This window comes from Trachemys scripta, chromosome 3 (genome assembly GCF_013100865.1).
Source record: "Trachemys scripta elegans isolate TJP31775 chromosome 3, CAS_Tse_1.0, whole genome shotgun sequence".
NCBI classification, from domain to species: domain Eukaryota; kingdom Metazoa; phylum Chordata; order Testudines; family Emydidae; genus Trachemys; species Trachemys scripta.
In genome coordinates this window covers 36098872-36126221 of record NC_048300.1, presented here as the reverse complement: position 1 = coordinate 36126221, position 27350 = coordinate 36098872, and the positions used below count along the sequence as shown (strand labels likewise).

General features: G+C 44.3%; 1 protein-coding gene across 1 annotated transcript in view; it reads right to left on the bottom strand.

The window, feature by feature from the left end:
• Positions 1–27350, bottom strand: part of LRPPRC (leucine rich pentatricopeptide repeat containing) — a 163256-nt gene that overhangs the window by 36744 nt on the left and 99162 nt on the right. Inside the window, exons 26-27 of the mRNA XM_034764434.1 lie at positions 12757–12825; positions 12350–12440 (exon numbers count right to left, since the gene is read on the bottom strand). Of these exons, the coding sequence (XP_034620325.1) occupies positions 12350–12440; positions 12757–12825 (160 nt within the window). The remainder of the gene's footprint in view (positions 1–12349; positions 12441–12756; positions 12826–27350) is intronic.

Here is a 27350-nt window from a genome sequence, read left to right as displayed (position 1 = left end):
TCTTTCATGCTGCACCACGTAAGCGCATAATGCCATGTTCCACAGGAGTTTTAAGCAGTTTCTTGCCAGGGTGGTAGGGTGGTTTCTGAGGCTCTCTGTGAACGTGCCTAGGGCCTGGAACTGGGTCTTCGGAAGGAAGGCTCTGGCTTGGACGGAGTCAAGGACCGCCCCTATAAATTTTAAACTTTGAACTGGAGAGTGTCAATTTCTGCATGTTTATCAACAGGCCTAACTTCTTGAAGGTTGACCGTATTAATCTTACATTTGCCTGCACCTGATCAGCCAGTCATCGAGGTAATGGTAAATCTATCCCTTTGCTTACTCAAGAAGGCCGTGACAACTGCCATGCACTTTATAAATACCCAAGGGGCTGCTGACAGGCTGGGAGCAGGGTAAACTGGTTCACAATGAATCAGAGGAATTTCTTCTGATCTTGGGAGATTGAGATATGAAAGTAAGAATCCTTCAAGGCAAGGACGGCATACCATTCCTCTAGAACCTGGGAGGGGACAATGGAGGCCAAGGAGACCATGCAGAACTTCAGCTTCTTCATGAATCTGTTGAGGTTTCGCAGGTCCAGGATGGGTCTGAGACCACTGTGACCTTGCAGTCTGTATGATTTTATAAAAATATGCTAATGAATGAATATAATGTAACTGGAATATGCTTCATGCAAAAGGTCTCTTGTAAGGTATCATTACAAAGCTTATAATCTACTGAGTGTGATCGTCCAATTTGTATAAATGGACCACTCTTGTATCTGAAACTAGAAATATGAAATATAACTCTGAGGGCCTATTGTAATTATGCAAAATGTGGACCATTAATGGTGGTTTGGAATTTTGATAATTCCCATTAACCAGGAGAATTGACTGCAGATAGCTCTGTTTTACCTGTAAGTCTTCCTGTATACATGTGTGCTGGCAAGTGGGTAATGAAGTCTTGCAGTGACATGTGATCATGTCACCTGAACTGGAATCCATCTTTAACCTGGTGTCTTTCCACTGAGGAGGGGGTGGGAACCCAGAGAGGGACAAAGGATTCCTGCCTTATGCAAAAAATATATAAATAGGTGGAACAGAACAAAGGGGGAGGAGCCATCATGAAGAATCCCCTAGCGACCACCTGAGCTGGAACAAGAGCTGTACTAGGGGAAAGAATTGTGGCCAGGCCTGGAAGGTATCCAGTCTGAGGAAAATCTTACTGAACCATATCTAAGGGTGAGATTATCTGTATTCAGTTTGATTAGACAGATTTGCGTGTTTTATTTTATTTTGCTTGGTGACTTACGTTGTTCTGTCTGTTACTACTTGGAACCACTTAAATCCTACTTTCTGTATTTAATAAAATCACTTTTTACTTATTAATTAACTCAGAGTATGTGTTAATACCTGGGTGGACAAACAGCTGTGTCTCTCTCTCTCTCTGAGTGTTATAGAGGGCGAACAATTTATGCATTTACCCTGTATAAGCTTTAAAAACGGCTTTATTTGGGTTTAGACCCCATTGGGAGTTGGGCATCTGAGTGTTAAAGACAACACTTCTGTTAGCTGCTTTCAGGTAAGCCTGCAGCGGTTAGGGGACGTGATTCAAACCTGGGTCTGGGTTTGCAGCAGGTTGGCTCAAACCAGGCAGGGCACTGAAGTCCTAAATTGACAGGACAGGAAAGCAGGGGCAGTAGTAGTCTTGGCACATTAGGTGGTGATTTCCAAGGGGAGTTCTGTGATCCAACCCGTCACAACCACCACTGGCCTTTGGGATTAGGCAATAGCAGGAGTTGAACCCCTGCCCCCTGGCTCCGGAGGAACCTCCTCTACTGCTCCCACTTGCAGGAGTGTTTGCACCTCCTTGATTAGAAGTTGCTTGTGAGAAGAGTCCCGGGCGGGAGCAAGGGAAGGAGGGGAAGAACTGAATGGCAGGGTGTATCCCAGTCCTATGGTGTGTGTAGCACCTGCGGTCTGAGGTGGTATGGGCCCATATTCAACAGAAGTGTGATAACTGGTCCACATTAATTGGGGAAGGTGGATCCAGACACTGGCCTGGTATGCCATCCTCAAGTGTACCCTCAAAAGGTTTGTTTAGAACCCAACGCTTGTCTGACAGGGCCAGGCCTGGGGCCAATGAGGACTGGGGATGAGGCCTCTTATAGCTCCTGCCCCGCCTCTTACTGTAGTCCTACCTTGACTGAGGCTGGTAGAAACAGGGCAATGGTTGGGGCTTTAAATTCTTTCTTATAGGAACCGGGATGTGGAACCCAAGGGATTTTAGAGTGGCCCTCGAGCAGTGGCGGGCAACCTGCGGGCTGCATGTGGCCCACCAGGGTAATCCACTGGTGGGCTGCCAGACAGTTCGTTTACATTTGCACGGCCGGCTGCAGCTCCCAGTGGCTGCGGTTTGCCGTTCCCGGCCAATGGGAGCTGTGGGAAGCGATGGTCAGCAAGTCCCTGTGGCCTGCGCCGCTTCCCGCAGCTCCCATTGGCCATGAACGGTGAACCATGGCCACTGGGAGCTGCGGCCGGCCATGCAAATGTAAACACACTGTCTGGCAGCCTGTGAGCAGATTACCCTGATGGGCCGCAGGTTGCCCACCACTGCCCTAGAGTCATTTAAACTGTGGAGATTTGCATCTGTTTGCTCTGAAAAGAGCAATGTGTCCTCAAAAGGGAGGTCCTGGATAGTCTGCCGAACCTTGTAGGGGAGGCCCAAGGCCTGAAGACATGCGCTTCTTCTCATGACCACAGTGGAAGCCATGGTTTGAGCCGCAGAGTCCGCTATGTCCAAGGCTGCCTGAAGAGATGCTTTTGCCACCACTCTCCCGTCCTTGACTAGAGCTGAGAATTTGACCCTGGATGCCTGTGGCAACAACTCTTTGAAACTGGACATCATGCCCCCAAGAGTTGAAGTCATAGCAGCAGCTCAGAAGCACCCATTGGTTAGTGATGTTGAGTTGGAGCCCCGTCTCCCCCAGTAGAATATACCTTCCTGCCAAAGAGAATCAACTTTTTGGCACTTTTGGCCTGGGGACTTGGGGGGAGTCCTTGATGTCCTCGTCTCCTCTGTTTGTTGGCCACTGACACCAGCAGAGGATGGGTATATAAAAAGTCAAACCCTTTTGTAGGGACAAAGTACTTTTTCTCCATCCTCTTAGAGGAGAGTTATAGTGAGGCTGGAGTCTGCTTGAGGGCCTTAATGGGTTCTAGAAGGGCATCATTCAGGGGCAGTGCCACTCGTGACCGAACAGAAGAGGTCAAGATGTCCACCAAAGCATGAGACGATTCAGATATTTCCTTTGCCTGAACCCCCAGGCTTTGAGCAACACTTCTGAGAAGCTCCTGATGAGCCCTGTAATTGCCCTGAAAGGGTGCAACTGATGTCCCTGCTACAGTCTCATCAGGTGAGGAAGATGAAGATGCCTGCATGCGTACAGGGCCTTGTTCTCCCTCAGCCCTGGAAGGATCCTGTGGTACCAGCTTGAGGTTTCTGCCTGAGGAAGGTGGTGGGGGAGCTCTACACTCCAAAACAACAGAGTACAATCTCAACTGTGACTCCTGGACTGGTTGAAATGCCCAGGGGTTCTAAAAGAGCCACTGCACTGGCATTTACCACTTTGCTGGCCAGGCCATTGGTGGGAACTCTTGGTTTATGTCAGCCACTGGGTAACAGCGGTCGGATTGATGCCGGCTCCTGTGGGAAGCAGAAGACTCTGCCTTGGAGTCCAACTTGGTGACCACTGTAGAGCAGTACCTACTGGTGCTGGAAAGCGTTGCTGGGAGGAAGGCAACTGGCTCTGTGCCATCAATCGCTGGTTTCCCTTTTGACAGCACCTGAGACCTTGGTGCTGCAGGAGCTCTTGCCTTTGGTGCCAGTTGGCACCTGGGGATGGCGATACTGGGAACGATAGTAGCTCCCTTGCTGCCTCGAATGTCTCTAGCATAGATGGTAGTGTCAAGGAGAGTCCAACAGTACCAGACTCAACGGGTCCCTTCCCAGGGCCAGATTGAACAGTACTATGCTGGCAACTGTTGAATCTGATTGGCCCGGCATGGGTCACACATTCTGACTTCCCTGTGAGCAGCAGAACTCATAGTTGGTGAGTGCCCAGCCAGTTTCCACTGCTTCTTCCTCGGCACCGGTGACAAGAGTCCTGCTGAGGCGTGGACCTCCTCTGTACCAGAAATGCTTAACAGTGCCAAGAGTCCTGGGACGCAGAAGAGGAGTCCTTCCTCGGTGCTAGAAATGACAGGCATCACATCGCTGTCTGTCCCTCAGAGAAGCCAGAGCACTTCTCACCAATGTTGAGGGGCTCAGTGCTGAGTCTGCATGGCTCAGCTCGGATATGGGAGCAGCTCTGCATCCCCCAAGAAGGAATAGAGTCTTTGATCCCTGCTCTTCTTGGTACAGGGCTTTGACCCCTTACAGATCCTGCAGAGAGGTTCCAGCTAATAACTGACCATCCTAAATAATGCCTGGAATTTTTCTCTATGCTTCTGTGGAAGATGTTCAATAAAAGATGCAAACTTGTAATTTGTGTAGTCATACTTGGCCATGATCACCTGATAGTTTGTGATCTGAAAATGGAGGGTTGCCAATTAGCAGGACTTTCATACAAAAAGGTCTAAACTTTTTTGGTCCTTGCTTCCTGGTAGTACACCTGAAGCAATGCTATCTACCTTCCTCATTTGCGGCATCTACCATCAGGGAATTAGGAAAGGGATGGGAAAAGAAAAATTCTGAGTCACTGGGGGACAGCATAATAATTCTTATCTGCCAGTTTACAAGTTGGCAGTATGGTGGCAGGAGTTCGCTAAAAAGCCTCCAGAAATACTTCATTAATGGGTAGGGCAAACCGGGTAGGTGTTGCCAGCTGCAAAATGTCCAGAAGTTTGTGATTTGAGTCTTTAAACTCCTCAAAAATTATCTGGAGAGCATCTGCCATCCCATTCACATGGTCGTGGAAATGACAAAAGTTATCAGCCATCGATGGTAGTGGAGGAGGCATGACTGCTTCATTCGCAGATGAATTAGAGGTTTGAGGGGTAGCCTCTTTGTCCGCCCTAGTCTCTTTTTCCTCAAAAGTCTCCTCATGTTGGGGGTTTGGTGGAGGAGACTGTAACCCCCTAGTTTCCTGATGTAATGGAGAGGGAGGTCTGGAAAATTGCTCCCAATACGCTGCACAAGGATCTCAGTATGGCCATTGGGGAAGCACATACATACAAGACAAGGGGTGGCACCCAGGACTGATCCCACCATCCCTGACATGGCTACGTGTCTTTGACAAAGTATGGGTTTCTGTAATGATGAGGAGGGGAACCCCAGACTGATAAGGAGGAGACTCTGCCTCAACGTCCCCCAGTGCAGGTGCCCCAGTAGAAAAGGGCGGAGAATTCTACAACGGTAATCCAGAGAGCAGATTCCTGGTATCAGAGGATCATTCGGTTCCCATAAGCAGACTGTCTCATTTCACACTAACAAGTCCCTGGAGTAATGGAATTCCTACAGTATGAAGTGGATTGGTACCTACACTGCAGTTGACTTGGGCGGTACCATTGGTTTGGAATGCATAGGCACTGGGACTGAAGTGTGTGCTTTGATTTTGTCAGTACTGATGGAGCTGGCAGGCAAGGTACCATTGGTGAGTTTGACATGGATGGGGTCGATCTGGAGGTGGATGGTACCAGGGCTCTGCCACCGCTGTTTCTCCAAAGTGCTTTGGGATCTCCCTGCTCCATTGGTACCAGAGGAAGAGTCTTGCCTCCATGGTACCAAGTCAAAAACTAGCAGGAGTTCAGGACTGCTTGAGAGTTGTCTCCTTGTGGTGGAAGACAGCTTCTCTTCTTCAGAGCCTTCCTTGAGTCCTCCAAGATCTTCCCCTTCTTAGGCGTGACCTTAGCTGAAGGGTCACCGGATCTCTCCTGAGCCAGATGTTTGGGGGGGGGGGGGGGGGGGAAATCTCCCTGACCTGACTCAGAAGCAGGTCAAAGGGAGCACTCCATCATCAGCAGCTTCAATTTGATCTCTTGATTCTTCTGAGTTCTAGATTTTAGAGTCAGGCAAAAATTACTCTTTTGGGAGATATGGGACTTTCCCATGCAATGGATACACTTATGGTGGCCGTCACCTCCAACAAAAAAAGACCGTGTTTGAAACCTGAAGAGCTAGGCATGCCCTGCAGGGCTAAATATGGTCCTTAGAAAAAAAAAATGGATGAGAAAAAAAGGGGAGAGGAAAAAACTGGAATTTCCCAAGCTATCTAACTAATTCTATACTAAACAACAAATAATACTACACTAACTAAACTGTAACACATGTTGAAGCACACATCAGATGGACATACTAGAGCTCCATCTCAGGATGAGGCAGTACAGAAGGAACTGAGGAGCGCCCTATATACTCTCAGACCTCAGCACAAGGTTGTATAGCGCACATGCATGTGCTGACCAGACCCTAACTAATGGAAAATCTCTGCTCAAGGGCTTGAGAAGCACATATGCACCTGAAGTAGAGCACCAAAGAGGGACATTATTTGAAGAACAGAAATTGTAACAAGCAATTTTGGTAAACAGCTCTTGGAATGCACTGAAGTCATCGGGCAAAGGTATCAAAGCTGAAGAGATAGGAAGAGATGTGGTGATGGCTCCTTTTCTGGTGCCCTTTCCTCCTCACCTCTCTGTTCCTGCTCCTCACCGTCATGTGTTGGAGGTCTGGCTAAAGATAGCACAAATGACTGCTTCCTAGCACAGTGGTAATGCGACTGGCTCATGGAGATGCGAGATGGTGTATCCCAATAACTCCAGTAGGGTCACGGTGGCACATGATACTGATATTGTTGGATTTGCTGGGGTTGGCCAATTCACCGTTATCCATGTGATGGTCTGCCTCTGGTCTGCTCTGCAGGGTTGCCTTCTGATCACAGGGGAGAAGGCTCCCTGCTGTACATCAGTGAGAAGGTATACCCTGGTGAAAAAGATGATGAATAGACCTCATCAAGGGACAGAACTTACATCTATGGGAATCTTGTTGCTGGGCTGGAAGCATGCACCAGTGTCAAAAAAGGTCTCTGTATCCCCCCAATGACATCCTTGGTAGACTCCTCCATTGAAGAAACATTAGGTACCATAAGCAATTCTGTAGATGGTGCCAACATGGACACCAGCACTACAGCCAACATCAAGGCTGGTGCGAAACCTTGTTTCTTCAGCACCAAGCTTGAGGCCAATCCAGCATAGCTAGCCTCTGAGTGGTTTTCTCCCTGGAAGGTGGATGTCTAATTCTCCCACAAAGACAGGTCATGTCTGCCTCTTTGTGCCATTTTCCTCACATCTGGGGAGAGGCAGTACTAGTCTTCAGAGAGAGTCAACTTCCTGATGCCAACTTCTTGTCAATGTCAGTCTTTGGGGTCACCTGCCAACTGGTAGGGACATTCAAAGAGGAGTATTTGACCAGGATCTGGTGTGGTTTTAGATTGATCCCCTCCTTCTGGATAAAAGGTAACCTGCATGCATTTTTCCAGGATATACAACCTGAGGCAGATGCCCTAGAACTCTCTGCGGTGTCTCAGCTTGAGCAACACAAGTTAGAACAGATTCCTTCTTCAGGATCAACTTCTGGTGAGCTCATGGTTCCAAGCAACGCTCATCTCCCAATAAAGGCGATATAGTCTTATGAACCAAGAGAGGGATTTACTCAGTGGCAAAAGCATCTTTGATTTTGAATGTCTCACATACACATGATATTTGTTATCTGAAATTGTCAAAAACTGAAGATAAATTTTATGGGCTAGATTATTTCAGAAGTTCAGATAAAAGAAGATTTATTAAACATCTAACAGCTTTGTAATGTCTTGGTTCTACAGAATTATGGGTCAGTTTTTTATACCCAGGATAACATTTTAGATTCGATTGAGGGCTACTAATTTTGTTCTGCCTAAAATTTGAAAGCAGATACAGAATTATTGCCTAGGTATTTCATGAGAACTCTCAATCATACTCCTGTGTGGAACAGTTTTGATACTTGGTCTTAAATGGTTGAAAGCAGGCAAGTGCATGTTTTTTGTCTTTTATGGTGACAGAAAGCTGCAAACCTTTTCCATTTATTTGAGTAGATGGAATTTGTTGCGACTTTTCTTGCAGACTGAAGAATTTGTGTGGCAGAGTTTGATAAATTATATCTGTTTAGATTTCTACTCTCAGCAGACATGCTGTCAGACCGAGTAACTGTTGGAGGGGACTGTTGTTCGGAAGTAGGAGGACTACCTCCTGGTGAAACAAGGGTATATTTTAGGCCCAGTTGTTTTATTATGGTGAATCAGTATTTATAAAGCCAGAATGGAGATACACATATAGCTTGGTTTTAAAGCTTTTTGAGGCTGCTGAGAAAATGAAAATGACTTGCAGCTGAAGAAGTGAGGTTCTTACCCACGAAAGCTTATGCTCCCAATACTTCTGTTAGTCTTAAAGGTGCCACAGGACCCTCTGTTGCTTTTTACAGATTCAGACTAACACGGCTACCCCTCTGATACGAGAAAATGAAAAGTATTAAAGGCATGAAGGAAAGATGTACAATAGGCTTTTAGCCATTTTTTGTTGTAGTCATCTCTTCTGCTTGTAGGAAGTTTAATCAGGACAGGAAACATCCTACCTTCTTGCTCTATGATGTAAAAAGGCAGTTTTTTAATAGTTTGCAGAAAGAGCACTACTTAATCTGAGTAATAACTCACCATCTCTAGTTCTAATAATAAAAGGATATATTTTGGTTATCTTCTCAGATGTTTGTGCTTTGAAGTTAGTGGATTGCTCTGGGCTAAATATTCCTTGGCATATGGAATTGTTAAGATGTAGCTTACATTCTTGGGGGGGAGGGGAACCCTGCACATTTGTTAAACAATGTGTCATACAACTTCAGGCTTTAAATGATAAGTTTTCCCTTGCACAATTAGAACTAAGTGTTGAAAAGCTTTCTTGATAAATATCCATGCCAACAGATTTTATTTGACCTTTCCTGAAGTTTTTTGCTGATTTTTATAATACTTTCTAATGTTCTGATACAAACATATTGTTCAGTATCTAATCTCTAGAACATGAAAAACAGGTACCCAAAGCTTCCAGGTAACCAGAATACGCAGCATTTTTGAAAATATATGGTATAATTTCTGGCAATGATAATCTTTCCTGCACGGAACAGCAAAATCAACATTAAGATAAATCATTCCTGAAAATCTGTTATTTCAGAGCAAATTATTAAGAAATTATACATACATCTTACAACAGTTGTAGCAAGTACATTGTAGCAGGGTGGTTACCCCGCTCCTGCTCTGAAGGGCTTAGAACAGCCCTGGGAGAGGGCTGTAGCAGGGAAAACAGCTAATAGGCTGATTGGGGAAGCAGCCGCAGCTGGGCCACGCCCCAATCAGGCCTCAGCTGGCCCTATATAAGAGGCTGGGAGCCAGGAGCTCAGCAGTCTCTCTCTAGCTGTAGAGGGAGATGGACCTGGCTGCAGGGACCTGGGCAGAGTACCTGAGTGGACAAGGTCTGGGGAAAAGTAGAGGAGCTGGGGAGGCTCCAGCCTAGCAGAAGGCCAATGGGTACTGGGGGTTGCAGAGGGCAGCCCATGGGAAGGCAGAGGCAGCAGGTCCAAACCCTCCTTGCCAGTGATGAGTGACTTATACTGCAGTCTGCCCAGGGAACGGGGGCTAGTTGGTGACTGGCAGTAGCCCAGGACTGAGGCAAGGCAGGGATAAAGGGTTGGGGGGTTCCCCTAGGTGGGGAGACCCTGAGACTGTGGGAATATTGCCAGGGGGCAGCCCACAAAGACAAGGGGCACCGGGTCCTGGGAGGGACATGGGGGCCAGCGGCAGCAGGACAACGGCCTGCAGAGGGTGCTCCGGAAGCTGGACAAGCTAATTCCTAGAGACAACCAGCAGGAGGCGCCGCAGGGGTGAGTCCCACGCCTTTACAACATCTACAATATAATGTGACTTCGCTAACTTTACAAGTTTGTAAATCTTTTTTTCTACTATCAAAATGACTATTAACTGACCATCCAAGTATCAAAACTACACATGTATGCTATAGTCTCTGGTGACCCACCATTACAAACACAAACTAAATAAAAATATGATAATGCTCTTTTATGTGGCCAGAGAAGTATTGACATTAATGCAAATCACAGCCAGTGTGTATAGAACAGTTGTACAGGTACCTGGAAGTTTATGAAAGATGTTAGGAGGGCATTTTGAGACACTGATGATGAGGAAAAATGCTTTCTTTCCTGAAGGTTGACTCAGAACTTTCCATAACATTTTGCAGACAATGTAGTAATCACGTTCTTATATAATGGAATTTCTCTAATGATACTCAGTTTAATTGTCACATTAATCAAATTTCTTCCTATCTTATAAAAAGGTTATTTTTAGTTAAATGTCCTGAAAAATGGGGATAGGAGAAGCAGGAGAGAAAATTAAAAAACTGTCTGTTTCAGAGATCTGATATTGCCAGCAGAAACACCCGATTCAGCAAAAAGTTTCACACCTCCCGAAAAAGGTTTCCAATACAATGCTAGTCAATATAATCTCTAGTGGATTACAAACGGGGTTGGGGCTATTACTGGCATACTTAAAAATTCCAATAGAAGATTAAAAAAGTTATTTGGCAAATGATCACATTTTCAACCCCTTTGTAGACAGAAAAAAGCCACTACAAATTATATTGAAAAGTCAGACTAAAGATTTCTGGATTTATGGGATAGGGTTTTGGGCTATGTAATTATGGGGAAAGGGACCATCTATTTAAAAATCCTGCTCAGAGATCACGAGACAAATAGCAATTATGCACAGACTGATTAGGGGAAAATGGAAATTTTTATAATCTTTCAACCAAACAAATCTAGCTACAGAATCTTCATATCAATGCCAACTACAAAGAATTGCAACAGAAATTAGCAGGGGTTTTCCCTCTTCAAATTATTTTAAAACCAAAAGGTAGTAAATTGACCAACTGGTATACAGGCCAATCACACTGGATGAAAATTACTCAGGGGATGGAGGGTCAGTACGAGGCCTTCTATACCACTAAAGCCCTACGTAGCTACTGCGTGGAGGCTATGCTGGTGGAGTGGCTCTACACTCTTGTGTGTTATGGAAATGGTCTCCAGGCTGATCCCACATAGTTGGGCATGAATGTGGAGTAACATAGGGTCTGCAGATCCAGTGGACACAGTAAACTCAGCAACAGTTACAGCGGGAGTGCAATGGCTATTACAGATCATGGCTAGAAATCACTGGCAGGCAGGTTTCTGCAGCAACCCTAGCCCTGGGTTGCAGTAGAGAGTTGTATTTTATCCCTCCCCAACACACCCATACAGAGCCTGAACCAGCTTTATGTGAGTGGAAGGGATCTCACCCAGTTATAATTGCTTGCAGGCAGTCTACATATTTGTGGCTAATTTTTATTAATGCTGTGAAATATAAAGAAAATGGGAATCTAATCTCTGCTACAGAAAGTGACCCCAAAATTAAGTGGTTAGAGCGATCACATAACTAATTCTGTATTTTAAACCATTTTCCCTTCCCTCCCACCCAAAAAACCCTCCACAAAACAAAACACTCATCCAAAGGCACAAATCACGGCCACAGCAACAAACAAGTTATTGGTAAAACTTTGGAGCATGTTACAAATACATGGAATCCATGATAAATAAAACCTAAGGCGTTTCTCAAGTATTTTACTTGATTTATAAAAATGGAATAAATTGAAAAATGTAAAAGCCAACAAGGTTAAAACTTTTATCGGTTCTATATTTTGCTACAACTATGGATGTAACTTCAGACAAATGAAGTAGAATAAGAGTTTTGAAACATGGCAACATTGGTATTTTCTTTGGATGAGCTGACAAAGCTCAAATGGTTCAGTGAAAGTAGGGACAAAGGGCACTTCTCAGGCCACCTCACAAGCCAGGAAAAAATCTCTCCATGATCTGTGACAAAAGATCATGTTACGAATCAAAGGAAAAGTTTCTGGGTTGCAGAGAAGGAATTCATAGCAAAAATGCGGAGTTTATTGTCTGAGTAGCCTAAACAGAATTGGTAGATAGCAAAGCAAACCTAAGTCAGAAAGTTCCTATCAAGAGCTGTGCTACACATCATTACTATCAACACTGAGAACGGCCCTTTTGAGAAATATAGTTTTAATTGGTTAATATAAAATCCAAAACCAGTTCAAAAACTTACATTCTGTTCCCATTACACAGTTTAAGGCTTTTTCAAATACTATTAATAAAATTAAAATTCCCACAAAGTTATCACTGGAATAACAGTTTCTAATAGAGCAAAAGAAAAGATTTTCAGTTAACTTACTGTATAATTTTAGGAGGTAGTAGTACATATGATCTCTATCACACTCAAATAGTTTTTGAGTCATTTCCACCAGATTTTCTAAAGTTTCCATCTTTGCGGGGGGGAGAAAACAAGGAAAAAAGTTATAACATAAAATATCTGTATATCAGACTATGGCTTAATTTAATTTTTATATGTATAATCACATATGCAGCTCACAAATATGTATATACACACATGTTCAGTCCAAAAATTTGGAAATGTAAATATAAGACTGCATATAATTTTTCACTAAATATAAAGTATCAATTTACATCATTACTGTTTATGTAAATTGTGATATGCATGAAATACTTCAAAACTTATTTGTGTATTACCATTAAAGTATTAATCACAAACAGACAGGAGACATGATGCAATAGATGTACCTGTTTAGTTGCAATACACTTCTCAGCAAACCACTGCAGCCTCCCAGGACGAGCTCTGAAGCCTGGTGTCTGCAAAATAGATTTCCGCACAAACAAAAATGTCAGTTTACTTAGCCAAAGTATTTTCTTAAAATGTAAAAGTAATTATATGTTGTCATAATGAAGTATTTTATGGTTGATTCAAAGATGACTTCTCACAATTCTAAACATTTATCCTAATTGACTTAAAAAATGCAAAGGTTGTATTGGTGACGCTGCAGAAACAATAACCATGTTTCATTCTAAATATATTTTCAATTCAACTGTACTTTTGGACTGAAAATTGCTATGCTGGTTCTCTGACTGAACGGGATTTTTGTTAAAGTCTCAGACATTAGTTGAGCCATTCGGATAGGTAATAGTGAAAAAGTGACCTTTTGAAACAAGAATGCATTTTTTTTAAAAAATATCATAGTTCAAGAATGGTTTGTTTCAAAGACCACAAGTCTGACTTGATTTTTTATTGTCAAGAGCTTTTGATATTTGAAGAAAAAAGGTTCATAATGTAAGTAAAAGCAACTGAAAACTCTGAGCATGCAACACTTTACTTTTTCTGCCATCATTTTCAACACACGCCCAACGTGAATCTACAGACCCACACAACTACAGACAACCAGAGCGCTATATATTCTGATAGATCATCATAAACAACATATCACCCTGCTGATTTCATTCTTTCCCATTACAAAATACTCATATTTTGGACTACAAATACACACCAGTCATCTCTCACTCCTTCAGAAGTATGCCAAATGTTCACAAATTGTTGTCTTCATGAAATATTCACCCAGAATAGTAGCAATTACTCACTAACTGAAACACCTGGTCTCCAACTCTTTCTTCCAATTGCAGCATCTATTTACATCCCTACTCCACCAACATCTAGTACCAGAAATTTTCCTACTATATTCCATTAGTTTTTAGTGCCAGCTTCTGTCCCAGCTACAACACTCTCACCAGAAGACAAGCTTAATCCAGTGTGCATTATAGCAGTTGCAGGTAGCAACCACTATATTCAGGACACATACACGATAGCATAAATTCCACAACAAATTCATCTTACAGCTATTTTTTCAGGCTCTCTACAGACTCAGGAGGAAGATACCACTGCATCAGTTTACACCTGGTTCATGTTTTCAGGATCCTCTTCAAAATCTTAAGGTCTAGATATACTGTTTAAAATAAAGCCGAGATTCTGCAGTACTATTCTGTAATAAGGATTGAAGTCTGTGGGTATGGAATCACAGAATACCAGTGATTGAGGGGACAGTTAAGGTTGCAAAATAATTTACTTTATAACCCTGCTTTCACTTCCTTATAATGTGATAACACTTCTCCCTTTTCAGGTGAGATTTTCTATACTTAGTTCAGGGGGAGCCTTTTTTTTTTTAAGTCTGAGTCAAATCTTTTCAGTTGTTTTGAGTTATGGGAATATATTAAAAAAAAAATTCCAACTACTTTTTTGTGTTTTGTTTTCAAACAATGAACTGGAGTACAGCAACTATGTCTAAATTTTGAAACTTGGTAGGGACATAATTTTCAATGAGGTTTTATTGCCCTTGTTTGGCTGGAAAAAAGATGGTTTAAAGTAAGAAAGTGTTCAAAAACTGCATACCAAGAACATTCTGCTGAAGATTTGCTCAAATCTACATGTACAGACTAAATCTGAAATACATGGTTCAAGGACAAAGTTCCTCTGGTAAATTTCGTAAGCTCTGCAAGCTGTATAAGCTATACAGCAAACAGCTTACCAACTCCAAAAACCGAAGAGCTTTTGAATGTCTCTCTTCCTCATCTCCCTCCCCCCCTTTTAAAGACAAAGCAATTAAAGGGGGAAAAACTTATTAATGCAACACTAAGCTGCACATTTAAAACTGTAAGTAAGGAAATACAAAATTTAAGGTTCCAACAGCAGTGTTAATTCAGACATTACACATACTGACGTCTTATTTTTAATGCATTTTTTAATTACTTTAATACATTCCTTTTACAGTTGTAAACTATATAGGATAAAATATTCAGTTTGTGCAATACTGTGATAAATTATCACCTCATTAATCTTTACATTTCCTGACTTTGCTAAAAATCTAGCTGCTTAAGATTCTACAGTCTTAAAATGGGTCATTTTGAACCAGAAATAGTTCAGAACAGAATCAAAGTAATTATTTTAAACTTAAAGGGACATCATTAAGTGAAGAAAAAAAATCATATCTAAATCTGAAAATTGTGGACCTACTGTTTTCACACTGCAACGACTAATACTCCTGAGGGCATTCTGCACCAAAAATAAAAATTCTACACAGAAAATTTTAAAATTCTGCAAATTTTATTGGTCAAATAAATGTGGAGGCTCCAGCATGGCATTGGGGAGCACAGGCCACTGGCTGCACAGAGGTGGGAGATCATTGTGCAGCTCCTCCTGGGACACGGACTCAGCAGTGAGGCTGCACCCAACCCTGACACGGTGCAAGGACCAGGCCTGCCCCAGAAACACCCCAGGGCCCTGCCGCACCATGCCAAGTGCACCAGGCGTGGGCAGGCAGGCTCAGCAAGGCAGGATCCAATTGTGGAGGGGCTTAGTATGGGGGGATCCAGTTGCAGGTTGAGAGGGTTCTGTGTGGGGCAATCTGGGTACGGGTGGCTCCGTGGGAGATCCGGGTGCGATCAGGCTGCACAGGGGCTCATTGGGGGATTCTGGATGCAATGGTAATGGGACTCTGCAGGGGGTCCAGGTGATCAGCGGGGGGAAGGGGAGGAGGGGGATAGAGCTCATCAAGGGGTATGGTGGGCAGAGTGAGGGGTCCAGATGCTGGGAGAGTGGGGCTCAATAGGGTGAGGATCCAGATGTAGCTGGTTGGGGCTCAGTAGGGTGGGGATCCAGGTGCAGGGGGAGTGGGGCTCATCAGGGAGGCTCTGGGTGCAGGAGGAGGGTGAAGTTCGGCAGCAGGGTCTGGGTATGAGGGGGTCTGGATGCACGGGGGTTGGGTGGACGGGGGAGCAGCTCCCTGTACAGCAATCCCTGCTCCTGCACCAGAGGAGCGATGGGTGCAGAAAGCACGGGGAGGAGTTTGCAGAGCTTCCTACAGCTGGGGGAGACATCTGGGGGTGGGTCTCAACAAGCCCCGGATGCCATGCAGGGGAAGAGGAAGTCCTGTCTTCCCCAGCCCACCCAGGACTAGCAGCTGAGCCTGGCACAGGGTAGGAACCACCAGCCGGGTCTTCCCCAGTCCTGCCTGCTGCCCCACAGGGATTACCTGTTTGCTGGCTGCCATGGTCACCCAAAACATACTTCTGGGGAGGGTCACATGACCGCTCGTGGCTTCCCTTTGCTTCCCCACCAGAAAGTCATTTTTCTGCAGGGAAGCAAAGAAATCTGCAGGGGACATAAATTCTGTGCATGCGCAGTGGTGCAGAATTCCCCCAGGAGTAAAACTAAGATTACTACAACATAGATTAGAGATAAAACATCTCTCTCGTCTCTCAATTTACTTAGTGCATTTCCAGCATTTAGTGGATAGTTTGACTTTTTTCTCAGTGCTCAGTCACGCTTCTTGTCTGATTAATTAACATGATGCCACCAAACCCTCATACATTATTCTGAAGGGACTTTACATGCCTGCTCTTCACCAGGCCTTATTAAGAGATTGTTTATCAAACAGCAGGAGGAAAGGTGAAACCAAAGGGGCAGAAGGTAGCACATACACAGAATATGAGGAATGAGAATATTTGGTATTGTTCCTCTTGGGATTGTCTGAAAGACCCTTATAAATTTTGTCAGGGGAGCAGAAAAACCCATGTAAAAAGTCTGAAATAAAAATAATGTTTAAAGTTCTGTATATGCTATAGAAGATGCTGTGCTATTAGAAATCTGCCAATTTAAAAAAAAAAAAAAAAAGTCTAAGTAGAGAGACTCTCGAACTTTGTTTAGGTTGAAAGTACTCAAGTCAAGGGGTCTCCTCAAGCTCTCTTGTTAAGCTAATTGCCATGGTAAGGTGCAAGAACAGTCTCAAAGACATTTATAGGAACTGAAAGCCATTTAGATAGCATGGGCTAGATTCACAAAGGAACTTAGGAGATGCTTAGTGTTGTCCAACTTTTAGGTCCCTAGAAAATCACTGGGATTCACAAAGCCTGAGTTAGGCACCTAGGTGAAAGGTACAGTGAATCATGAGATATAAGCAGCTCAGAAAGAGAGTCACAAAAGCCAGTGTATACCATGCAGCTTCTTACCCAAACTAATCAATGGGAGATGTCATGGGGAGGGGTTTATGCTAAGTCAGACCCTCTCAGGGAAACAGGCACTTAAACCTTGGCTGTAGAGAGGTGCCTCCCACTGCTTGGGATTCTCAGCTGCAAACACTCTCTTGGCATTAGGCACCTATGCCATTTTTGTAAGAAGCGGGGAGGGAGGGAGACTACCTCAATTTAAATGGGCTTAAATTGCAGCAAGGGAAGTTTAGGTTGGACGCTAGGAAAACTTTGTCAGGTTAGTTAAGCACTGGAACAAATTGGCTAGGGAGACTGTGGAATCCTGGGAGGTTTTTAAGAACAGGTTCTACAAACACCGGTTAGAAATGGTCTAGTTATTACTTAGTCCTAGTCCAGTCCCCTGCACTCAAGGCAGATGACCTACTGAGGTCCCTTCCAGTCCTATACGTCTACGATTCTATGATAACTTTTAGCTTAATGGTTGGGAAACTGACCTGGGATGTGGAAGGCCCCCCAGTTCAAGCCCCCCTTTCTGCCAACTGGAGAGTTGAACCAACTGCCTCTCCAGTTTCTTCTCTACTGTGAAGCCAGTAAAGGTCCAAAGCAGAGGGGAAGGAGAGCAGGTGGGCAAGTGAGTGGAATACAGATAGAGACCACACATCTTGAAGAACTTTAGTTACCACAAGGTAAGTAACTTCCTCTTCTTCTTGGAGTAGGGGTCCCTGTATGACTTCCACTATGGTTGGACAGCAAAAGCGCGTGGCATGCCTTGTGTACTGTCCAAAGTTCCAGGATGTTGATCTGGCTTCTCAAGTGGTCCAAGTTCCTTGCATCATGCAATATCCCATATGTGCTCCACAGCCATCAAGTCTGTTAGGATTGACATGCTCAGTGAGGGTGGGAGGAAGGGCATTCTGAAGCAGCCTTGGAATGGGTCTGTCACCTATCGGAGGGAAGTGATGATCTCTGGTGGGATGGTGAGAATGGTGTCCATGGGTTGGTTGCAGCCATAGTTATAGGAAGCAGAAGCGCAGGCAAGCAAACGCTGTGACATATGTACATGCTGCCCTGTGGCTGAGGAGGGAAAGAACAGTTCTGGCTGAGACTGAGGGGTTGGATGTCACTGAAGCAACCAGGTCCAGTAGACTCCGTTGTGTCTTTCAGCAGGTAAGCACATCTGGAGGCCGCACTGAGGCATGTGTCGATGAACTCCAGGGACCTTGTAGGGTGAAAAGTTGATTTTTCAATGTTCACACTCACCCCTAGGGAAGAGAGGAGTAGAAGGAGCAGGGATGTTGATTCCTGAGCTTCCTTCTGGATTGCGCTGCCAGTATCCAGTTGGCCAAGTAAGGGTAGATGAGGACTCCTTGCTGTTGGAGGTAAGCCACTATCACAGAAAAAAAAAATTGTGAAGACTTGTGGAGCAGTGGTGAGTCCTGTATTGGAAGTGTCGCAGACCCACCGTGAACCTCAGGAACCATCTGTGGTCGAGCGGATGTCGACAGGAAGTAAGCATCCTGCATATTGAGAGCCTTAAACTGCATGGCTTTTTCTAGAGAGGGAATGATGGCTGCAAGCATGACCATGCAGAATTTTGATTTGTGAATGGAACACTTGAGATGTCAGAGATCCAAGTCTGCATCCTCCTTTCTTCTTGGTTACCAGGAAATATCTGGAATAGAACCTTGTACCCTGAAAGGCTGCAGGGACTGGTTCCATTGCTCCTCTCTGCAGCAGGGAGTCTACCTCTAGGGTAAGAATACTGCTGTGAAAGCGATTCCTGAAACCAACTCTGGACGGGGGAGGAGGTAGTGTCGTAAACTTGATTGTATAGCCATGTTGAATAACATCCAGAACCCACTTCTCTGTTATCGCGCTCCATGATGGTAGAAAGTTTTATACAGCTTTCAAATGGAGTGGTCAACAAGAGTATTGGGATGCACTCAGAAATAATGCTTACGCAAAGATTAGATGTGCTGTGTGGAGGGCTGCACTGGAGGACCGGGAGGACAAGACCTGTGGATCTTCGGGTGCTTCTATGGAGATTCGTAGGCTCATTGGTGGTACAATTGGGGAGTTAAAAGTAGCGTCGTGTAGGTGGTGGTTGGTAACATTTTTCGTTTCGGTGCCGGATCATAAGGTGGATCTAGAGTCCTTCAGTGACTGTAAAAAATCATCCATCTTCTGGTTGAAGAGGTGTGATTCATCAAATAAGGGAGTTCTTCAGTTGTGCTCTGAAACTCTAAGGAAGCCTGAGGAATGTAACCAGGATTTCCTCTCATGATGATTCCAGTCGCCATTATTTGCGTAATCAACTGCAGCCTGAAGTATGGTCCTAGAGACCAACTTGACCTCCTCCAAAATAGCCTGGAAGCAGATACAATCTTTCTGACGTAGTTTAATCTGCAAAACCTGCCATCTGCCCATAGTTCAAAAAGTCAAATATTTGGCCATGATTACTATGTTGTTCGAGATCTGGAACTGGAGGCTGGCCGAGGAAAAGACCTTTCTATCCATCAGGTCTAACCTCTTGCCCTCCTTGTTAGAGGGGGTGGAGCATGGACTGTTGCCCGGCCATCTACGTAGCAGCCTGGATCACCAAGGAATTAGGCAGAGGGTGGGAAAACAGAAACTCAGACCCCATGAGATGGACACAGTACCTCTTTCCGCTCCCTTTGGGGTAGGGGTGCACATGGTTAAGATATGCCATACGGTGCATGCCAGTTGGAGAATGGCGTCATTGATCAATAAGGCAACTCTGGCCGGTACCGATGCATTCAAGATGTCGAGTAGATGGGTCCAATTGTCCTGCACCTCCTGGGTAGAGCAAGATAGTGCCATCAAAACCCTCTGGTAGGCATACCTCTGAAACAGCACGCATAGTGTCTGAATCCTCAGAGGAACTGGAGGCCTGTACAAACAATCAATTGCGCACACATAAAATGGGAAATGACTGTCTAGGAAGGACTACTTCAGAAAAGGAACTGGGGGTCATAGTGGATCACAAACTAAATATGAGTCAGTGTAACACTTGCCACCCCAAAAAAAATTAAAGAAAAACTTCCTAGTTTCAGGGTTGTTAAGTACTGGAATAAATTGCCTAGGGAGGTTGTGGAATCTCCATCACTGGAGATTTTTCAGAGCAGGTTAGACAAACACCTGTCAGGGATAGTCTAGATCTGCGGGAAACGGCGTGGGCCAAGGGACGTACTGGCCACCACTTCTAGCAGCTCCCATTGGCCTGGAGCAGCGATCCGCCGCCAATGGGAGCCGCGATCGGCCGAACCTGCGGACGTGACATGTATGCAAACCAGCCCGATCTGCCAGGGGCTTTTGCTGCACTAGCGGCGGAACAAGTCTGGGAACCACTGGTCTAGATAATACTTAGTCCTGCCATGAGTGCAGGGGACTGGACTAGATGACCTTTTGAGGTTCCTTCCAGTCCTACAATTCTATGATTCTTCTCACTCTTGGGAGCGTTGGAACATGCCCCCTGCTCCATGGCTAGAACTTGTAAATGGTGCAGCCTCTTCCCTGAATCCGAAGGAAGACTTACTGCCTTATGTGCATGCTTCCATGTTTCATGGCTAGGCCCCAGCATAGGGTCCATAGTGCTGGTTCTGGCAGGTCCGGAATGGGACTCTGTGGTAGGAGATGCATTCCTGGACTGCTCTGGCTCATGAACCCCCCCATTCCCCAGCCAGGATCCGACTGCGGCTCCATGGGAACCTCCACAAGGTGCTTCTTAAGGATTAGAGCCCAGCCTTCCCAGGTAAGGGCAGGGAAGGAGAGGCAGATTCTGCACCTGGATGTGATGTGGGCTCCCCCCCCCAAGCAGTACAGACAGCATTGGTGTTCTTCGCTGAGCGAAAACAAGCAAGGCCAGGAAGTGCAGACCTTGAATCCTGGTGTCTTTGGCATAATCCAGTACCCAGACATGGGTGCTGGGATGTGAGGGGGTGGCAGGAAGCCACTAAAGCAGCATTCCAAAGTCCTTAATACTACAAAAAAATCACTGCGAACATTAAAACTACTACTACTACAAAAAATCAGTAAAATCTGAACTATATACAAGAAAAACAGTTTTGCTGGAAAGTGCAGCATAAAGGATGAGAGAGAAGGCAACAGCTCCAACTGTGACCATGTAGCAGTGAGAAGGAACTGAAGATGAGGTCAGTTCGCCCCACCCTTTATCGCCTCAGGTAAAACCACAAGGCAATACAAGGGCACATGCACGGACTGCCAGATGCTACTACTTTGAAAAGCTCCGGCTCCAGGCACATAACCCTCAGTGGAATACAACAGGGACCATCACTCGAAGAACAGGAAGAGTGCTCAAGCTTGACTCAGGATGATGTACAGGGGAGATCCCTCGGCCTAGGCCAAGTGTGGCCCCACGGCCTTTTCCATAAGGCATTTTCTAAGATGGCGTTCCTTCACCTCACAGGTATAGCTAGGAAGACGTGGCATACATTACACCTAGTGGCAACATGTGTCTCTTTGAGACTGTACAAACAGTGCTGGTGATTGCCACTGACCAAGAAGGAACAGGGCAGGACACACAAGTGTTGAAGGCTGCAGTTCGGGGCACACTGCAATATCTGTAATAGGTTATTTTGGGGGAGGGGTCTCTGAGGTGAAGAATATATCCAACTAGAAAACTTTGCTAAAAAGCTAAAAAACTAAACTACAAAGAACTACATACAAAAGGCACTAAAGGGAAACTTTGAAATAGTTACAGATCCAAGGAATCAAAGAAAAGCTCTGGACACTGGAAGTTCCGACCCAAGCCATGCAGCGGTAAGGAATTGGAAAGGCAGTTGCTGCTCCATTCTTTATGCCGTCAATTGGAAGCCAGAGAAAGGCAAGAGCACAAGAGCAGACCCAATGCACACTGCTTGCAAAAATTCTCTGACTCCTGCCACGTTCACACACCCACACTGCAATACACACAGGGATCAGCAATCAAAGAAGAATGGCCTCTTACTTAGGTATCAGTGGCATTTTGGGTATAAAGGGGATTAAACGAATGACAAATTTGGAGTTAGGAAGGAATCCCCCCTTACCTTCAAGCTTCTGTAAAAAATATGACCCTTTAGTGCTCAACTTTGCAATCTTAACACGCTTAACACAGACTGTGTGTAATTTCCTAGGGCTTTTTTTTTTTTTAAAAGCAAAAAACTGAAAAACTGAAATTTCATTATGTGGCATCATACTGACACCTGTAGGGTTTATCAGCAGGGATGGAGCTTTTAGATCCACCACAAAGACTCTGCCACTTGACTTAATGAAATAATTGATACCAGGAGAAGGTTGTTATCCTTTATGAGGAACAAGTATTAAGGGGGATGGAACACTTGGCTAGTGGATATGTCACAGATATTTGCTGACAGCAGAGGAATGGTCAGAGTGATTCAGGAACCTTGGGTTCTATTTCCGCTCAGATGGGCGGTGTTCTCTAGTAGGCACAGACTTCTGCCCACTTCCTCCAAGCTTGACCCCTTCTGCCCCATAATCTCCAACATGTCAAGGTCCCAATCCTGCCTCCTGGCTTCATGTCCCAGTCCTAATTTCCTTGCTCAGCCATTCCCAGTTCCCCTCCTGTCCCCCGGCTCTTCATCCAACTGGTCTCTCTCTCTCTCTTCCACATTGGTCTCCATTGCCTGCTCCTTCCACCCACGTTCCTTGCTCCCAGTGACTCCTAATCCCAATCTCCTTTACTGGGCTCTTCATCCAATCTCAATGTTCTCTTTCCCCACCCCATCAGCTCCCTTTCCCAGTCTCTATTCCCAGCCAGTCTCAATTCTTCCCCTGCACCTCAGTTAGTCATCAGATCTGTCTCCTCTCTCCACTCAACTTCTCCCCCCTACACCAATGGTTCACAGTCCTAGTCTCCTTGCCTAGCCAATCCCAGTCTCCCACATCAGTCCTAGTTTCCTTCTCCTCCTCTTCCTTCAGTCCCCTCCCTCCCATACCCCTTGTCCCTATCTATTTCCCTATCCCTACCAGACTCCTTGCCCCCTCCACATTTGAATCAGGCAGCTTCCTCCTCCTGGGACCAGCTGGAGGCCATTGAGGTTACAGGAGAGAGAGTCTCTTTGCTCTCAGTTCAGGGGCACAGCCCCAGTTCAGCTTGCAGTTGCCCAGAGCTGCAACTGCAGGGAAAGTCCCATTCAGTCTCAAAATAGAACATGCCCTGTGTGGACAGAATCTTCACAGAGTTTAGCTGCTAAAATCTAAGAAGTCTTTACTGAGAATGTGCGAACTGATTTTTCAAAGACTCATAACTTGGCCCAATTTGGGCAGATTTTAACAATGACAGAAGGCACATCATGATAAAAAGGTCAACCGTCTGACACATGTAAAGTTCCTGCTCCATTGCATAGGGGCTCAAGTACTGTTTAGAGAAGACAACTGGTAAAAAAATTTCAAACCAAAAATGTTTGGCAAATTTATAAACAACTGAAAAAAGAGTCTAACAATGGAGACTGAGGCAACTTTAATAACCGGCAGGGCTTCTAGCCCAACCAATAATGCAAACTGTTTAATGTGACTTTTCACAAGGATGAATAAAAATCAGTTGTTTAACAGAGGTAGTCTTCCAATAGAGATAAAGCACTATTGTTGTCAAGACGTTTGGTGATATTGTAGAATGGTCTCAAGACAAGAGGTTATGCAAAAACAGGTCTCTTGTATAGGTTTCAATGTACTCAGTAAAAGGCGTACACAATAAAACTATGTTGTAACAGTAAAAATTATTGGGATTTATATGCCTCTGTTCATATATGCCTCTTTCATGCAAAATACACTGAAAACTGAATCAATAAGAATTAACATCTTATACAACAAGCTCTTGAAAATTAAAAAGAAAAAAATATGTTACTTTTATCTGTAGTTAATCCTCTTTGTGACATGGCAAAATGCAAATGCTGCATTCACTTACAACTTCCAATATCATTGCTGATCTCAACGCCAATGATCTAAATGCTCCAAAGCTGCAAACTTTATATAGTAAATCCTTTCCTGTTCAGCAATGATTGATGTGCCTGTCACTACAAGGACAGCTGAGTTATACCACAGATATTCTTATGTTTCATTTTGAAATTGAGAAGTGTTTTCATATACAGCAGGTCTCAATCATCAAAAGAACATCTAGGTCAGATTAACGAAATCTCTAGAGCTTGCACGATAGTCCATATTTGTGGCTTATCTCTTACCATCTTACTGAATTTTAAACAGTGTATCTAGAAGGAAACATTCTACAATGCAGCAACCTAAAATAAAGAATCCTAGTGCAGGAACCTAGTTTATTAAAATACCAATTACGCTAAATAGCTATCCCCATTCCCAGGTAAAATACTCAACAGGTCACCATTAATTCTCTTGTAATTTACAGTATACACATAAAAATAAAGAGATTATGCTATCTTGGGTTTCATATATTTTTTCAGGCTAAGAATATCACCTTTAATTTTGCTCTTTGTTCTTTTAAGAAATGTTCTGCATTAAAACGGGTCAGTGTCAAGCAACTTACACTCCAAATACAGAATTCATAATTCTAATAGAGCCATTTCCCTGAAATTTTACTGTTGGAAATCCAAGCAATATAAATCCAAGCAAGTAAAAATAATTCAGTTTACTCCTGACTTTTCAGTGTAGAAAAAGTTAATGCACTCTGTTAGCAAGACATTTTATTTCTCATTAGCCCCATATTTTTAAAAAGCTTTTTAAGGCGAGGCTATGTGCTTTTGTATATCCCCACACCTGTTTTACATACCGTGAGTGAAAAAGGCTGTTTAGAAATAAGTTACCTGAAACCTAAACAACGAATTACTGAAATGCTATGGATATGCACTCATTAATTCTGTGTATGTATGTAAAGAAAGATGACTCGAATAAGAAAGACTAGCAGAAGAAAATAAGCTTCCTCAAGAGCATCTTCTGTATCATAGGTCACAATTATGCTAAAGGTGCATGCAAAACATGGGAGTGATAGATAGCAGCTATTGAAAACAGCCTTTGGATATGTGTGTTTCCTCACAAAATTGGGGGGGGGGAGGGGAAGTCCTTCAAAAAGATAACTCAGGGAGGCAATTCTTTCCCCAAGAGTTGCATTTTCTGGCTGGCTTAGCCTCCATGAGTAATATGGTAAGAAGAAAATTGCCTACCTTATGAAATATTGGCAAGTCTGGAGAAAGGATCTTTTATATAAATGAACAGGAGTTTCCTGGATTTCAGCAAGAATAGGTTTGACAAGTTCTGTCCACACCAGGGACGGGCAAAATGGCAGCCCAGAGGCGGCATCCACTTACCAGATCATTTTATTTGGACTGCCCGTAAGCTGCAGGGGTGTAGCCATAGCTGGGCCTGAGTGGGCCACAGTCCACCCAATGACAACTCTGGCCCACCCAAATCTGGACAGCAGGCAGAGTGCTTAAAGCGAGGGGGGTCATGGGTAGTATGGCGCAGAGCATGGTATTGGTAGCAGGAGTCTAAGCACTGGGGTCACACCACTAGCCCAAGCACCTCTGAGTCATTCACGCAGGGGAGGAGCTCTGCCCCCAAGCCACCCAACTTGGGTTATTGCCTTCCCATTGGCTCCCAGCTCCTACAGACAATATAACTGTGGCCAGCCTAGTACCCTGAATGTAGATGGGTCAGGCACATCTCTGCCAGTGGGGAGGCAGTAATCACAAGTGGGTAGCGTAGCAGTGGAGCCCCTTCCCTCCTGGCATGGCAGAGGGGAAGCTTGGCCAAATTTGAGAGGCACTACAACTTGACACCCAGGGTCCTGCTGCTCCTGATCTCTGCCTTCACTCTGCTCCTCCAAGGGCACAGGTTTGGCCATGTAGGGAGCCCATGCACCAGTATAGGCTCAGTCTCCATCTCATGTCACCCAGCATTGGTTACTTCCTCCCAGTTGGTGGAAGTGTACCCTGCCCTCACCCACTGCTGGGAGAAGGGTGGGGCCTGGCCAGAACCTGATTGGCTTTCAATTCCTGAACAGTCAGCCAACAGGGAGATAGTAACTGGAGCTAGGTGGCATGGGACAGAGTCAGAGCCTGTGTTGATGGGGAAGTGGAGCTGAGCAGAGAAGTATGAGGCAGCAGCAACTTTACTAAAAGAGTGTGGCCCTCAGCAACCCAACTCAATCTTAAAAATATTTCTGTACAGCTCGACAAAGGGTTTTAGTGGATTTTGTTGCCCTGTACTACCTTAAAGTTGTAGCTTTAGAAAATTATGAGAACAGAATATTTAACGTATTGTTTGAACACTATTTAGTAAAAGAAAAACACAAAAGGGCACAGTTAAGGTTGTGTGTTAAACCTAGTATCCGTATTTCCTTATTTGGAGTGACTACTAGGTAACGCCAATGTTTTCTTAACTTTTGGTCTGACCCTACACATATAGATAAGTAACTTAACAGTAGTTCCACAAAAGTAAATTTTTGCTCTAAAAAAACCCTAATATAATTAAATTCAAAAGGAGAACATTCAAAGGGAGCTTCCGGTCTCCAGGGCTTCAAGAATATTGGGAAAGAGTTGTGCAAATTCCATCTTTGGAATATTTGGCTATACCACACCAAAACACTGCTAACCTTGATGGAAGTCAGTGGAACCTAGTTGCCCTATTTGGAGAAAAACATGAGTGTGGACTGGTTTGGAACATTCATGGGGGAATAAGGAGTTCAGTATTTATTTAGCTATTGGTATATGCATACATATAAAATCCTCTCTTCGGTGCTAAGTTCACTAGTTTAGCAAAACTCTTTACACTATGCAGTGTGATTTTTCAAATGCTCATCATTTGGTCTAACGAAAGACCATTTTCTGGAACAAATGTATGTATTACCATTAAAAATTCTCCTCTGGGAAGAGACCCAAAGGTGGAAAATGAAAGCAAACAATTCTTGGAAAAAAATTGTAACTATATGAAAACAGGGATGTATTAAATGGTTTAACATCATTAACAAGGGCAGCTTCTGCTCCTACTATAACATATTAGTTTAATATTCCAAAGTATTTCAAGTATTATAAGACTTGAAACAGAAAAATGTCAGAGAGATGCTTAAGCATAAAAAAAAAAAAATCAGAACATAAGAACAGTGATACTGGGTCAGACCAAAGGTCCATCTAGCCCAGTGTCCTGTCTTCCGATGCCAGGTGCCTCAGAGGGAATGAACAGAACAGATAATCATCAAGTGATCCATGCCCTGTTGCCCATTCCCAGCTTCTGGAAAACAGAGGCTAGGGACACCATCCCTGTCCATCTTGGCTAATAGCCATTGATGGACCTACCCTCCATGAACTTATCTAGTTCTTTTTTGATCTCTGTTATAGTGTTGG